The 17,370-nt window shown below is 40.4% G+C and overlaps 1 protein-coding gene across 4 annotated transcripts in view; it reads left to right on the forward strand.

Annotated features, from left to right (window-relative positions):
• LOC137183450 (transcription factor SOX-6-like) overlaps positions 1-17,370 on the forward strand; it is a 115,058-nt gene that overhangs the window by 46,676 nt on the left and 51,012 nt on the right. For all 4 annotated transcript variants that reach the window (XM_067590520.1, XM_067590523.1, XM_067590522.1 and 1 more), the window contains one exon: positions 15,495-15,584. In XM_067590520.1, the coding sequence (XP_067446621.1) occupies positions 15,495-15,584 (90 nt within the window). The remainder of the gene's footprint in view (positions 1-15,494; positions 15,585-17,370) is intronic.

The raw sequence follows: 17,370 nt of genomic DNA on the forward strand, positions 1-17,370 counted from the left end.
TTTTTAAATTTTCTTCAACTACAGAAGGCCTTTAAAATCTCTTTTGTCACATTTTTAGAATCCTTCTCCAACAGGCAACCTTGCTCACATCCTGATTGAAAGATTTCTTTTGGTGGTTACTGGTGAGGGCAAAGCATTCAAAATTCATAACCTGTCAGATTTTTTTTTTTTTGCTTTGTTAAAGGAATGTAATGCAGACAGGAGTGCAAGGCCATCCTGGTAAATAGGCTTATGTACTGATCGGCGTGGCACCAATGAGAGATCATTCTGTATTTCAAACGCTGCATGGCAGAAGGCTCCGCAGACTTATTCTGCCTTTATTCCAAGTCTTTTTTTTCTGACTCTTCAGTTGCATGTGTTCACTTAGACTGACACTTACGACATGGTTTCGTTCAGAATCGTCTTCCAGTACAACCAGATTTGATCATCAGCACTCAAATGGCAAGCACATTAAAGCCTGAACAAGGCCGTCCCTTTGCCTCGTCCTCCGCCTCCTGCTGAAAAGGTTCTGGCGTCTTAGCTCCCTTAGGTTAGATTGGCTGTATGATCAAATGGAACAGACCCTATTAGCCACTGAGCGCTCACTTAGCCTAACATGGCTGACCCCTCTGTGCGCTGTAGCCCAGAGCTAAAGTGTGGATGATGTCGTTGTTAGCCTTCGCACTGTGCTCACCCCCTGTCGGGACGCTGTTAGCTGTTCACCACTCAGAGGAGCCCTAAGTGCCTGTGACAGTTTTAATGAATAGACATGGCCTCGCTTTGCAATGTGTGAGATTTTTTTTTCCTTCACCCAACTGCCGCCTCAGCTTTTAAAAGCTTTATCCAGAACTCTACAAGACTGTGTCAACCAGCTGTATTACCACACAGCTGGTTGCTGCAAATACATCCTTTTTGACTGGACTTTCATAACATACAAGCCAAGCGGGTGAAGGTCCGACGTTTTCTTGACAATCTACTATTTATGTTGAGCTGTGCCTGCATTGTGTGAAGATTTAGATACAAAGCCTTACTGCATACAAAAGACTTCCTCCATAATATTAAAGCACTTAGCACTTATCAGACTGGTAGGCTGGTTATTGAATAAAATGTTCAAGGCCAGGATGAGGGTACATTGGAAGAAAAAATGTGGGCACCAGACGTGGCAGTGAATGGAAATGCTCTTCCATCCTGTGTCATTTTTGTATCTAAAAATAAGAGACAGAGAGGATGGGGAATTAAATAATGGAATAACCAAAGAAACAACCCAAATTATAACTCGTTTCTTAACAACAGGCGCCTTATTAGCGATCATTAATCTCAATTCATCGTGTCTCCTTAATCCCTCAACACAAAAAAGGGAAAGCCAGTCAGGAGTGGACATAGTTATCTGAATGCCAAACCATTCTTGGATGCTGCCTGACGGACATTAACCCAGTGAAGTGTGCAATCAGGCTCCCTCAGTTTTGATGACTGAATTATCATCATCTGTATTGTTGTTCCTCACAGGGGCCGACCCACTGTTAACAGGCCCTGGCATGGACATGGCACCCTCATGCCAACTTAGTCAGCCATCTAATGTGCCTAGAGCAGCTCCGGCGCCTGGCAAACACTTAACATCACTCTAATCCCTGCTTACACCAGGGCTAGTATGAATTACTGTACAATTCATGTGTTTCATTTGCAAATGAGCTCAGGCTCAATTACCACCACACTGTACTGCTGGAGAGCTATAAAACGGACACTGGTGTGACTAATTCATGAATTTCAACTGAAGTACCTTACTTGAACTAAGAGTTAAGTCTCAGTCTATCGTAATAACAAGGAGACATCTTCTCCTAAGTGTGACAAATGAAGAACAGCACATCTGTTTTTTTCCCCCACAGTCTGAGATAAAAGTATAAAGACTGACTGGATGGAAAAAAAGGCTTCAAGTCAGGCAGTGTCATATATTGGATGGGACGTTGCTCTCATGTTTTTTTTATGATCACTGAACATTCACAGTGTTGACAGGCAGCTTGACAGTTACCCATCAGTCTGAATAGACATGGACATTTTCTAACCTAATCGAATCCATTGCACGAGAGCCACACATCCTTATCATTATATTTATCTATTGTAGATATGCACCATATTTAGCTGAAAACAGCACATTTAGAACCTACTGGATGGCATACACTGGATATACATAAAAACCCAGACCAATGGTATAATTTCACATTTCTGGACTACATCAACTGCCCCATACATCATATGGAGACAGGAAATATCACAACCTTACAATTATTAGAGAAGCAATGCACTATTAAAGGCCCTGAAAACATATTTTTTCAACCAGATCCTTATAATGAGAGATTGGATCCAACATGAATGCAAAATATCTCCTCACCAAAAATGAGTTTTAGTTATTTCACATGAGACATTTACTTAATTTGTGTTTTTGTCAATTTGAGTTCTTCCTACTGGCTTGAAACGGGAGGGGTATGGTTGAAAAAGGTGCAACAATCAGAATTTAGCAGCATTTAAATCAAACTCTGATGAGAGTTACGGGGCTGTTTGCAGATGTTGGCAGGTCACCGTCAATCAAATGTTGTCAAACCACACCCACACAGTCCTGATGAGCCAGATTAGCTGAGTTTTTAGTGTTAAACTAAAAAAAATAATAAACAAGGATGTTTTGCGGTCTTTAAAACACTTCATTAAAGCCACTGTATCTTAATTAAATCCAACAAATAAATTACACTGTGAACCTCTTGACAGTGTAGTCAATATGTAGGAGGAGGAAACAAGTTTGCTGTTCTCTGAGTGCTTCCAACTACGCTGTCTTGTGACCTCTTGCAGCTTCTGGTGCAGTTACTGTTTTATGAGCCTTGTTCATGTACTGTGTGGTAAGCCTGTGTTGTCCAGTTTGGAGGAGTCTGCACTGTGTCATTGAGTTGAGGCCAGGCCAGAGCTGGGCACCCAATCACCCATATAATGGCTTCCCCAGCTGGAAGAAGAGGTCAGAGTGAGGCCAAGCCTTCCTCTAACCCTGCTCCTCTGTGACAATACAGACATTCTGCCCGGCTTCGCTTTGTTCTCTCTCAGCGCTGAAAGCCTGTTTCAACATCTCTGCTGTTACCGCCACTCAAACTGTGGAAAGTATGTTCTTCTCCGGAGGGGGTCTAGCTAGTTGGGTTGGGAGAGATGAGTAATGATGTGCATCCTGGACTTGTGTACGTCCATGTATTTGTCAACACCTGTGCTATCTGAAATAAAACAGCTGTGGGTTTCCTCTTTTTGTTACAGGGGAACAAATGGATCTTTCTTCCAATCAGCCGCTTAGTTACTCGCCCAGGCCTGCAGCCCAGGTTAAATCATCTGTAGGCTTTTTCAACTAAGCTACAAATGAAGCCAGAGTGCATGACCGAACTTTAAGCGAGGCCTGTGAGCCCTGTGTGTGCCTAATCTGTTTGTATGTGTGTGTGTGTGTGTGTCTGCGTGTGTGAGGGCTTATGATTCATACACTCAGGTGGAAGTAGTTGTGATGACAGCTTAACAGGCAAGTTGGGTCGGGCCCGAGAGTTAAGCTTATTGGCTAATTAACAAGGTCTTGGCTCTGGCACTATGTTTGCCTTCTTCTATGGGATTGACGGCTTGAGCTGTGATTGTGTGCAGGTAGAAGCTTTGTCTGTGTGTGTCTGTCTGTGTGTGCGTGTGTGTGTGTAGATTAGCATTTGAGACACCGGTGGACAAAGTACTGTCCCATCTAGCCGTATTAGGGGCAACAGGGCAGTGTGTAGAAAGGCTTTATTTGATCGAAACATTTATTTAATTTTAAATCTTGAACTTTTAATCTACTTATAGCTGCATTCGGTGGTCAGTACTGCTCTCCTCGTCTCTGCCAACAGGCCAACTCCCCCTGGACTTCTTGTGGTTAGTTTCAATCTCTTCCCCTGTAATTGATAGGGATCTCTTTACTAATGATCAGCCACAGCCTGTGGGTCTTGACTACAAATACAGTCAGTGGGATATGCCTGGTAGCCTTCTCCTGCTCAGTTTGGCTGCGGGCCAGCCAGCATATGGTACGAGTGGATGCAATGTGGTTTGCCGGAACACTTTTGAATGTCATCCAAAAGAATCAGATTAAATAGTGATTTTATCAAGTCCTCCTTTTTTTACTAGAATTTCAATGAAATGGCAAATTATTCACCTGATAATTCAACATCTGGCAAAGACCAACATGATATAATTGTAATGAAAAAAGAAACGGCGTGTGTCATAGCCAAGAGAGATCATGTTTGAAACCAGTGGAGTGTGTTTGACACGGCTCTTCAAAGATGTGGACTTTCAGTCTGTTTCAATGCAAACTGTGATGACAACTGTTTGTCTCCAGTGAACCCTCAAACACATGGCTTCGATATATATATATATATATATATATATATATATATTGCGTCTCTGTTTTAGCATATCATTCGTCCAAAAATGTTGGTAAAACAAGTAAAAAAAAAAAATCTGCCACAGAGGTTAAATAATTTTCACTCTGGTGCATAATCACAAGCTCTTTTGTATTTTCTCTACATTTTTGTCCTCTCTTCCTGATAGTGAACACATGATTTGAACTGTTAACTTGGAACTGCTAACTTAACCATAAATTATGATGAAAATTTGTCTGCTAGGAGCAGGAAACACAGCACAATTGTGACACGTGGAAACGTTTATAAGCAGCGCCCTGTGAAAAACAGAAAAATTATGAGCCATATAAAAGTGAAATGATTTTATTTATCCTGTCTTGTTATGAGATAATTTCACTCATTTCTACAAAATGTCTGAAACTTCAACAACAGTACTGAGAGCAAGTTATTGGGGGATGTTGGGGGGGGGGGGGGGTGATATGGGGTCCAGGCATTCATGTTGGATCCACTTGCCTTTCTTCCTCTTTGGTCAGCTGTGGAGCAGTTGTAAACTCGGCCCACATTCACCTCTGGCCCCCCCCACCCCCCCCTCCCCTCGCTGATATTTGGCTCCCTGAACCCCCTCATCTCCCCTCTGTGACCCAAACCACTGGCTCCACCCACATCAGTTCCCCTGAGGGCCCGACCCAAAACAACGTTTCTATTGTGTCTGAACCACCACATCGCGCCGTGTGTGTATGTATGTGCGTATGTCTGTGTGCTAAGTAGGGTAGGGTTTCATATATCATGCCTAAAGTGGAACCAGAAGCTTGGGTCTTGAACTGATGTTTTGGAAGCGTGCGTTTGACAAAGAAACAATTTTGCACCCTGTTTCAGTTTTTTTTTTTTAGTTTATCCAAGAGTAGAGATGTAAACTTCTCATAGCATGATAGAGTGGAGAAACTACACCACCCGAATGTATTCAAGTTAATTGGTTTTGCAAAAATTACATCATCCTGCAAACTTTTGTCTATCCAGACTAAATAAGAGCATTCCAAAAACTCTACTTCCTTTGTATTACAAAAAAAGAAAAAACCCCACATAAAAACTTTGCTCTTAGTGAAAAAGGTCATTTCTATTTATCAACATGACCATTTACGCCTAGTGCTGCTGTGGTGAATCATACGCCCAAGCCTGTACAGATTTTAGAGCTCATCAGTCATTTGTGCATGATTGTTCTTACACAAAAAGAACTAAGGTGGAGAAGTTTGAAAATATCGGAAAAACACTGTCTTTGATTCCTACGTAAAACCACTGATATTTAAGAATAGTGTAATGAAATGCGTCAGTAATAAGTCATCTCCTGTAAGTGTTGTACCACCCTAAATTCAGATTGGAGGAACAACGCATTTGACATTTTAACATCTGGGATTTTATTTTTATCAGTAATGCAGCTCAATCATTCAGCAAATCCTGTGGTTTCCCAACAGACTGGTTGTTGATATCATTGCTGTAATGCAGGGCAGGCCTGACCTCTCTGGCTGTACAGCACGGATCAACAGCAGGGTTTTTCTAGTATTAGGCTCACACCTTGAGCAGAAATACTATCCTTTGTGTAATTCAGTGCTGCAGGGTTTGGACCTGTCATCTTCGGCCGTGCGGCCACTTTATATCACATAAAGTACTTTACGCAGCTGGGAGTCGGGACATTTTTGACATCGGGTGTCACCAGTGGGAAGCGAAGCCCAACCCAGTGCAATGCTGCTGCTTGAAAATGCAGTCATTAAATTTTTTTGTATGTGTCTAAGGTCAAAAGTCACAAGTACTTTTAGATGACCTACAGGCTGCTTCTGCATCATGATTTTTGTAAGGATTACATGCTTTTGTTGACAGAAATTATTAATTTATTACTTGACTGACAGAAAATTAATTAACAACAACAATTTCGATAAGACATTTTTTCATAAAGAGCAAAAATTCACTGAATTCACTGTTTTTTTTCTGTCTTCTATGGTGTTAAACTGAATATCTTTGGGGATTGGACTGTTGGACGGACCAAAAATTAATCTAAACATGTCATTTTGGGCTCTGGGAACATTTCCCCTGTTTTCTCACATTTCATAGACCAGAAGATTGATTGATTTATTGAGAGAATAATCGGCAACTCTGCAATCTCTCTCCTCTCTTTATTGCTTCTTATACATTCTTTCAACATTCTTTTGTCAGAGAAATATTTTGTTGCATCAATTGTGATAAAACCTTTTTTTTTTCTTGCGGTTGTTGCACACACAGTATTATAAATCAACATGAATTATAGGATCATCTTAACATTAGAATTATGACTGCAGCACATGCAAAGCTAACACATGGCTTTTTACAGGTGGTCCTCTCTGTCAGACTGGGCATATCACTTCACAATAAGCACAAGAATGTCTGTATGCGTGTGTGTGTGTTTCTGTGTGAGGGGGGTTGATGATATGAAAAGAAGGTTACACAGGGCTACTATCCTTCAGAACCTCCCACCCCCCCAATCCAGGAGGGGCGGCTGCTTTCTCAGGCCATGTTCTGCAACAAGCGAGTCTGGGTGTCATCTGACAGATGAAAATAGTGTGTGTGAAATGGACACCGTGCTAACACGCAGCCGGGCTAACCACTCTGCAGTTTAATGGTTTTACAACACTGAGTGAACAGTGCTAGGCTAATGGCTGTGTGTGTGTGTGTGTGTGTGTGTGTGTGTGTGTCTATGTGTGTGTGTTATAAACTCTCTCTGTGCAATTAAATGTCTCAGCAGTGTACTGGTATTCTTTAATTGGTGTGTGTGTGTGTGTGTGTGTGTGTGTGTGGTGCATGTTCATATTCAACTGCTTCAGAGTGCACTAGTATTCTCATATCGGTGTCTGTATGTGTGTGTTTCCTCCTTCTGGCTGGCCTGTCTCCTCATGTTTGGACATATGTTGAGTTTTATTTCACTGAGACATCAATCCTGCTGGCCAGCTGTTAGGACAGCTGCTCTCTCTGTGCCTCTCTTGCTCTATTTCTCTCTTTCACTCTATCCATTGCTCTCGCTCTATCTCTATCTCTGTATCTTTCTACGTATTTGTCTATCTCGTTCCTTTTCTTTTCTTAATACTGTTGTCTGTCAACCCCCCCCCCCCCCCCCCTCCTTCCTGTCTTTGTTTCCATCGCTCTCTTCAACCTTTTTCTGTATTTTATCTTTCTGCTTTTTCAGTTTCTTTCTTTTTTTTTTCTTTCTTTCATGTGGTATACATATAAAACTTCCTTTTTTTCAAATAACAGTGGGTCAAGCAGCAAGAATAAGAAGAGGTTTCTTAGTTGCTGTAGAAATATACAGCTTAGTGTAAGAAAACGAAGGACTTTTCTTTCTTTCTTTCTTTCTTTCTTTCTTTCTTTCTTTCTTTCTTTCTTTCTTTCTTTCTTACTTCTCTCTCTCTCTCTGATGCTGTGGGGTCTGCAGCTGAAGTCACACCACTGACATAAATTTGGAAGTGCAAAGTGTAGCTGTCAGCTTCCATTTACACACGTTCAGTAGTGAAGTGAAGACGCGAAATTGTTTTTTCAGCCGTGGGTGTGTTACACAAACATCAAGCACCCACTAGAACATTGGCCTTTGTTATTTTTAACATTAACTAATTTTTCAGATTAATGTTTTTTTTTTCTCTTTACCTTGGCGCTCGACTGCAGACTTAAGAGTTTCTGAGCTCTGGCACCGTACATTGTGTGTGAGAGAGAGTGAAAGAGACGCTATGTTTTCATCCAAATGTCAAGTGATTTATAAGGGAACTTTCGAAATGTCATCAAATATAAAATGTGTATTAAATATTCTTCTATAAAGCAAATTAACTGCCTTCCTGAATGTAGACCTACTGCATGTCAGGAAACAAATGGAAAGTCTCTCTCGAGCAGTGTTATTGTTCATTAATGTAATCAAATGAAGGTCATATTTCATGCTTTTACCTGAAGAGAAACACTGAAAAACCAAAAACCCAACCTAAATAATGACCATACAACCACAATGGAGACTTGTCTTGGTGTAAAAAATAACACGATTTTTCACAGAAAGTGTGATGAACGTTTTTCAGCTGTGTGAGACTGAACCAAGCTCCAAAGACAAAAAGCTTTTCCACTGCAAGCAACTATAATACTTTTATATGCCGTAATAGAGATGTGGGAGAGGTAGGAGTAACTTTTTAAGGATTCTGGGAGTGAAAGTCCGAATCTTTTTCTACCGTGTACAATGTTAGATGACTAGCAGTTGGAGCACCTCCAAAGCTTTTGGGTGAACATGAAACTTTCTTACTTGAATCATCTGTTGCAAAGGATGAGCAAGTGTGTTAGAAAATATAAGTTTAAGGAATAGTTTCATATTAAGGGAAATATAATTATTAGCTTTTTTTTCTGGACTCGGTGAGGTCCTGGAGTCTTGTTGTCACTGTGTGGCTGCCATGCATCCAGTGGAGACTCCAGGAAGTCACTTGGCCGGCCAATAGTTCCACCACTTTCCATGAAACCACAACTTGTTGTTTTTACATTTTTGTTTATGTAAGGATTAAACAAACCAGATACAACGTGTTAACTAGTGAGCTTTAGAGTTGCTGTTCAGCAAACTAGCTGTTTCTCTTGGCTTCCGATCTTCTAATCACCTCCTGGCACTAACTTCATTTTTAGCGTACAGACATGAAGCATCCAGTTACTGAGCTTAAAATCTGTTCTGTGCAGTGCTAAGTGGAAGGAAACAATTCTACAGTTCTGCAATTCTTCTGTAGAAACCCAGTTAAGTTTAAAGCACTTTTTTATCAGTTTAAATCACTTGAACATTCTGGCAATTATGGCAACAAACAATATAGTGTTTTGAACTTGCTATAGCTCTTCAGCCTGTTGCACCAGCTGTGCGTAAGTTCAAACGTAGCCTAGTTTCAATGTAGAGTTTACACGATACTTACATTTTGAGGGTTGCACCAGTTGAAATAGTTCCAACGTAGGCATAAGTTACAACTTAAATCTTACACCTAGCCCGTAGTAGGTGTAAAGTCCTCCGTAAAGTAGCGGTTGGCACGCTTGGCTTAGCGTTTGGCATGGCGCATGGTTTTGAAAGGTGGGATAACTTGGAGGATGAGGAGGAGTGAATTATACTGGCTGTTTTGCGTCAGTGACGCATTCTCCGTGATAGATTACACCCTTTGGACATTTATGATGACTAATTCATGATTTATGATTCATACTCACGCTTTCGTTTTCCATGAGTGGAGATACAGAGGATTAGCGACCTGCTGGCAGCAGACCTGCAACATGACACGGACGGAAACGGTGCCCTCAGTCAGTCCGTCCTTACAAGTGTGTCTAGCACTAAGATATTTTGCTACAGGATCATTTCAAAACTTACTTGGTGATACAATTTAAGTACATAAATCTACTGTATGTAGAGTAATAATAATAATAATCATTATTGCACTCTAACGACTATGTTAAACATGACAGGTTGTAGCCTAAAATAACGTACATTAAAAACAATAAAGACAATGATTGACGTCACAACAAGTACTTTATTTTCGGAGAGGATCATAACGTGTTTAATTACAGTGCAATGATGATGAAGAGTGCTATCACAGATGTAACGTAACTAAGTTACAGTCTATGAACCGAAGGAATAGCAATAGTGTTATTATTAGAATAGTGTTAATGTATGAAAGCCCTAATTTGTGTTAGGCAACAACCTTGTCCCAAACTGTTTATGTAATTTGACAACACGGTAATAAACTCTGCATCAAGAACAGAGCTTTTCCCTGATTGGCTACAGAAAGTAAAAATGTAATTTTATGTGACATTGGTTAGTGCGGACTTTACGCCAGTGTAGCTAAGATGAACCTTACGTCTCTGTGGTGCAACCAAACATCAACACAACTTTACCGTAGTATCAAACTAACTAGTTTCAACGTATCGTTTAACGTGGAATTCGCACCCTTGCACTGGCTTCCTCCTCTTTAGCACGATAGCTGAGGATGATGGGAATTGTAGTATTTAAAGCCATCTGCCTTACCAAACTGACATAATAGTTAATCAGAAAAAAAGTTGAAATAATTAAAACCAATTACCTTAACATGAAGTAGTATTGTTAGATTATCCAGGAGGCCCTAGAGTTAGAATATTGTTAAAAAAAAAACTTATACAATACATCGTGGTGAAAAAGTCTGGAACCAACAGCTTCTCCCCAAAAATTGTTGCTTCTAATTAATTTCACGAGAAACTGAAACACAGAGCGAAAGACAGAAAGACGGGAAAGAGAGAGAGACTCAGACTGAGTGGAAGCCTGTGGCACACTGTGTTGTTCTTGGCAGTGGCTGTTTAGGAGTGCTAATGCTTGCCTGCCTAACACACACACACACACACACACTCCAACACACACAGTAAGTTGCCTGTGGCTCATGTAAAACACCCCAAACACTGTCTCTTGGCAGGATGGCGTGTGGACAGGTGATAAAAGTGTGTTTACTTGAAACACTCGCTGCATGGTTTGCTGGCTGCCTCGGTGCTGATTTACTACGACTCTGTTTCTTGAGCCACTTCTTATCTCCTTCTCCTTCCTTCTCTATATCCTCGACTTCATTTTATTGCTCGCTCATCTCCTCTCTGACTCTGTCTCTGTCTTTCCCTGTTGGTGTTTTCACCATCTTCTACAACCAATTAGAAATTGATCTCAGGGTTAAAGTTCAGAAAATATCCAGTAATCTTATTGTTGAGCTACTTTTGCTGTATCAGTATTAATACATCAGTAGAACTTAAAGGGAAATTTTTCAACCTGGACCCTATTTTCACATCATTTTGTGTCTAAGTGACTAATGGGGACAACAATTTTTGAAATTGGTCCAGTATTGAGTGAGAGCACGTCAGCCAGCAGCTGTGAAACGGGCTGTAATGTAATCCGATGGGGCAATAGCGCCCCGTCAATGTACGTCCACTAAAAGTGCTTGTTTTTTGCCACTGACAGGCTCAGATTATTATTATAAGTGTCTGATAACATTATGGAGAGGACCGTACAGAGAAATAACACATTTTTGCTTGATCCAGTCCTGTTTGTTATTGTGTCTAACCAAGTCTTGCTCAAGGAGAAGACTTGTTCTGAAATCTCATGAGAGTTGAATTGTTGTCGAAATCAACTGAATATTAAGCCATGACTTTGAGCATTTTTTTTAGATAACACTAAGCGATGCTTTCTGTGCTCCAACACAACAAACTCCTTCCAGCACTCTTCTCTCCAACTCTGTCATGGCTGTATATTTATTTAATAATTACCAGTTTCAAAAAGTGTTGTCCCCATTAATCACTTAGACACAAAGAGATGGGAATAGGGTTCAGGTTGAGAAATACCAAAGTTTCCCTTTAAATAGAGGCTTTTCCATTTTCTCCTTACTTTTTCCAGCTCTCCTCTTTCTTCCTCATATTCTCTTTCATTCTCATTTTTCCCTTCTTCCTACTACATTTCAAACCTCTCTCTCTCTCATTCCTCGTTCCTACTGCTCATAAAACTATACTTATGGTCGATCCATATATACCCCTCAACTCACCTTCCTCATCATTGTCGTCTTCCTTCCTTTCATCTACCCTTCCCTCTCTCCTCACCCCATCCATCCTCCCTCTCCCTCCTCGTTTTCAACCCATCTGTCTTCCGTGATTCTCCTTCACTTGATAAAAGCGTCGGTGTTCGGACAGCGAGGAATTTTTATCCACCCTCCAATCTAAACAGCACTTGATCCCTGACTTTGTTGCAGGGATAGATAGAGAGCCATCTAGGGTAAAACATCCCCCTCTCATCTTCTCTCATCCCTCTCTTCTTCTCTTCTTCCTCTTCCCCTCCCCACTTACACTTCACCCCTCACATCCCCTGTCTCCTCGTCTGATCTGTTTATCGGTACGGGGGGTATAAATTGTGCATCTGAGTACACACACAGTTGACTTATGCAGATATATCTTGGAATTACAGGTTGTATTTTCCTCCTTAAGTGCTTCCATAAATTGCAGTCCCTAATTTTGTTTTAAACCAGGCCCGCTGAACGAGCGCACATCGGCGTCTTTAGGTCTTGCGATGAGAAAAAATACTCTCATCCTGACCCCATCCTTTAGCTTTCCCCCTCCACCAACTGTAAATATCACCCATTGAACTGAATGTACACAGATACATGTCCGGTGGAGCCACTTGTCCAATAAATAACTGTCTTAGCCCCTCCTCCATTACAAAATAATTTATTCTGATGACACAGCCGTACTCCTCACAGACAAGGACTCAGTCACAGCTTACTAGAAATATGTTCACTTCATTCAGCGATGCACAGACAGTCACCTCCTCCTCGACGTCACCAAGATGAAGGATTTGATCTTTGACCCCCGCAAAAAAACTCACCACCCCTCATTGCCCCACTTCAGTCCTGATCATCACTACCAAATATTCATTAATTTTCAGAACTGTAGCCCTTTAAATGCCTACCTACCAAATATTCATTCATACCTCACACTCATACCTCTGGCTGTAGATACAGACAACCACTTGGCAAAAAAACAAAAAAAACTCCGGGAGGAGTTTCGTGCCCTCAGCTATCACTGCCTTAAATAGCCTGGACACACTGTAACAGACTTGTTTTGTTGTGATGTTGTTGTTTGTTTATACCTTGTTTTGAGTGCTACTTGTGTACAGACTGTGAAAGTAAGTTTTTTCTCTACAAAGGACAATAAAAAATGCATCTGAATCTGAATCTAAATCTAGAAAAAAACTGGGTGGATTCCATTGTCCTGAGGGTGGGGAAATTGTACTAATTACCTTATTTTACTGCAATGTCGACCATCTGTCTGGAAATACCCGCTGTTTTATCCAAATATGGGAAATCACCATCCGAAATTACTGTAGATTTGAACTTAATTCTTTGTCTTGAGGCTCCCTGCCACACTCCGTCTCTCGCTGCCATTGTCCCTCCCTTTGTTTACATTGATCCCATGTGATGTGGACGGCTGCATTAGCTTATTTACAACAATTATAATCCGACTGTAAACATGCAAGGCTTTAATGGACTCAATGAGGAAGTTGTGCTCGGCTGACGGACGGCATCTCATGACCACACAATGGGCCCATACGCACAAACTAAACATTAAGCCATTCACAATAGGCCATGTGCCCTTATGAATGCCTATAGTGCCTTTTGTCAGGATAAAGGCACCACAAATGAGCTATTGTCTGACTTAACCATTCTAAATCAGGCAAGCCCTCAGGGGCATGTTTTCCACACAGCACCCAAGAATGTCTCCTTTTTGTGTGTGTGTGTGTGTATGTGGTTTTTTTTTTTTTACGTCCTTGGTGACTGAGGCTTCAGCGAAGGGCTCTGTGTGACCATGACACCATTTGTGGCGCTTCCGCTGACACAAAAACCAGACTATACACATATGCTCAGGCAGTTCTAAGAGTATATGAACAGTATGTACAAGGGAGCAGTTTTACATGCAGACACACAGGTACTATATACCTAACAAGGTACTGTATACCAGTATGTATAACAGTGGTGGAAGAAATGTTCACCCAACTGTTTTACTCCAAGTTATAATCCTTATGATTTCAGTTGTGGTCGTTTTGGCCAGATGTGGTTAATGGTGGTAATGGAAAGTGTACAGTATTATATGTTTATTAACCAGTGGGTGCAGCAAACACGCCTTGAGTAGCTACTCTGTCAGAAATGCAAAAGAAGAAGAGCAACTCGTCTGCTTACAGTGCACCTCAACAAACCCTGGACCAAGAGGATTCACTATATCTAGAGACCAAAGAAGACAATCAACAATGCAGAGCTGCAACTACTGATTGTTTTCATTATTGATTAATCTGCAGATTATTTTCTCGATTCATCGTTTTTGTCTATAAAATGTCAGAAAATAGAGAAAAACACGTGTTATAATTTCTTAGAGTTTCTTATTTTGTCCAACCAACAGTCCAAAACCCAAAGATATTCAGTTTACTATCACATATGACACAGAAAAAGCTTCAAATCCTCAAATTTAAGCTGCAACTTGCAAGTATTTGGCACTTCTGCTTAAAAAATGATTTAAAAAAACGACTAGTCAGTTAGCAAAATAGATGCAGATTAATTTTCGACCAATTGTTTTAGCTCTACAACAGTGTTGTTGGATGTTGCAATGCTAAACTTATGATTGAATATTGTCTACATTATGTGAGATACTTGTACCAGTATGTTTTATATGTAAACTAGTAACCATAGTTCTCAAATAAATGCAGTGGAGTACAAACTATATCTACTTCTACTTCCCTCTGAAATGTATTGAAGTAAAGTACAAGTGCCTTGAGTAAATGTATTTCAACAATGATACCTGTCAGAATGGATAATTCGCTTTGTTCTTGTCTGTCTTTCTGTCATGCACGCACACACAGTCGCTCATGCTAGCATACGTGCAGATCTCTCTCTCTCTCTCTCTCTCTCTCTCTCTCTCTCTCTCCCTCTCTCCCAGTTTGTCTCTGTGCTAGCTGCCTGGCGAAGAATTGAAAAGTTGCCATTGTTTAAGTAAAGTTCACAGCAGGACTCAAATTGAACAAATGAGACCTTATGAATCTTATGAGACCATGTGTCTCTGATGTCTATTATCCTGCGGCTATGAGACACATTGTGAGAAAGAGGACAGCCACAAATAAGACCCCGTCTCAGAACAATGCAGACATTCTCATTTGGTCAGCTGGATGGCTGCTGCTATTTTATTTTTTCTGAGGAGAAGAAGGAGGAGAAAATGATTCCTAGTTCACATTTTTAGAAATGTAACAATCCATGGGAATTTTTTTTCTCTCTTGCCCTTTTCCCTCTGTCTCGTCTTTTTCAATGCCCTCTTCTATCATCCTATACATTCGCACTTTCATCTCAACAGAATGGTACATGCAGCATTTTTGAAAATACAACACAGAAATCTTTGTGATATTACTTCAAAACAACAAATCTGAATAGCTGTGATTTCAAGAATAAGACATTGTGCTTAATTTGGTTAATGAACTTCACAGACCTCATCCACATGTCTGATAAGTGTGTGTGTGTAAAGATATTAAAGAGCACCAAAAGTGATGGTGATTATTTTTGGTCTTTTTTGTAGAACCGTCCTGCATGGAGAGGCTCCTCTCCAAAGACTGGAAGGAACGTGTTGACCGCCTGAACGCCAACGAACTGCTGGGGGAGGTCAAAGGTAGGAGCAGTCTCAAGTCACAGAGAACACATTCATACCAAGGCCTGTGTCCACATGTTGAACTACAACCCAATCTGCATTTGCATCCGCACTCAAAAATAGTGCAGATGCAGATCAGCATCAAAAGCACCACAAAGAAAGAAAGAAAGAAAGAAAGAAAGAAAGAAAGAAAGAAAGAAAGAAAGAAAGAAAGAAAGAAAGCGGTACATTTCTAAAACTTGCAGATTCACGGCATCGTAGAAATCTCTTCTTATTCTCTCTGGTTGACCCTTAACTGAAGAGTGTTATTTTAAAAAAAGCAAGTGGTACGTACACCACAAGAGACACAGTTTTGCACATCTAAATTCGAGGGTAAGAAACGGTCAAACATGCTGTAATTCTCTTCTCCGTGTGTATACTTTCTGCATATTTCTGTGTATGAAAGCAAAAGAGTCAATGGTCGCCTAGGCCTACCTGTCAGGCTTGTTTACACTGTACAGGTTGTAATTGTAACTTTGATGAAAGGGTGTGTATGAAGGGAGAGGCGGCACATCCTCCCAATATTTTTGTCAGCATTTGTGATGATATATATCACAACAAGGCAAATGTATTCAGGATTCAAAAGTGAATATAGCAACATTGTGAGAGGATCTTCTGTTGAAATCTCAATCAGCAGTTGCAACAGGAGGAGGGGGGAGTTAAATGCATTTATTCAATAGCAAAAGAAGTAAAAGTATATACAGTATAGGATAGCTGTTGGTTCAAATAAAATACAAAACCTAGCAAATTCTCTCTCTCATTCTCCTCGTGTCCGTTAGTATATTTTACTTATGATAATTGAATCAAAGGCCCTGTTCACACTTAACATTAACGTGCGTCTTAGGCGATCCAACCATAAGTGGACAACTCTGAGTACAGTACGTCAGTTCACACCAGGCATTATAAACATCTCCATGTGCGTCTTGAGTGAGCACTTGTGATCAGAGCTCATGTCCTTGCTCTATATGCAAATAAACACACAAAGGAGTTCGTACTTTCCGCTTACGCAGAGGACGTCAGCTGAGTAGGCGGTCCTTCAATGTGGTCCAGGACATTTTTTACGTAGACACTGCTAAAAGAATGTGGCCCAGACCACCTCAGAACGTGGTCTGAGTGATCCGATCTCAGTGCATCCTCCATGCATCTTGGGTGCGTTCACACCTGTACTTGAAGCTGTTCACTTGTGATCGGATCACCCAAGATGCATTTTAATGCCAGGTATGAACAGGGCCTATATGAGCTGTAAGAGCTTGTAACAGGTAACTGATGTCATTTTGATTAATTACATGATAAATATTGTAAGATGATGCAAAAATTACAAAATAAAAGAACAATTCTGGTCCTTCAAAATGCAATACAAGCACTCTGTAGGTTACTTTTGTTTGTCTTTTTGTTACTTTGAAGAAATCTGGTGAGTAAACTAAAAAAAAAAGAGGCTTAAACCATGACGCTCTGACAAGTAAGATATGAAATGAAAAAAAAACAACATATATCTGTTTGATCTGTTTGACCCTCTAACCTCACTGCATGACATTGATTAGACTGAAATGTCATGTTTTTATAACAATGACTGACTGAATGTCGTCATGATCAAAGAATGAGAAATGCTTCAGTTCTGAATTGTTACAATACTGTCTTTCATTATCTAATCTCAATTACACATGCTGTGTAAAAGATAAACACAGATATATATACAGTATAGATAGTGATAGAGAATATGTATTTTTGGAAAGCTGATAAATTTGCTAAGAGAAATTTTTCAGTCTCC

This window comes from Thunnus thynnus, chromosome 5 (genome assembly GCF_963924715.1).
Source record: "Thunnus thynnus chromosome 5, fThuThy2.1, whole genome shotgun sequence".
Taxonomy (NCBI): Eukaryota; Metazoa; Chordata; class Actinopteri; order Scombriformes; family Scombridae; genus Thunnus; species Thunnus thynnus.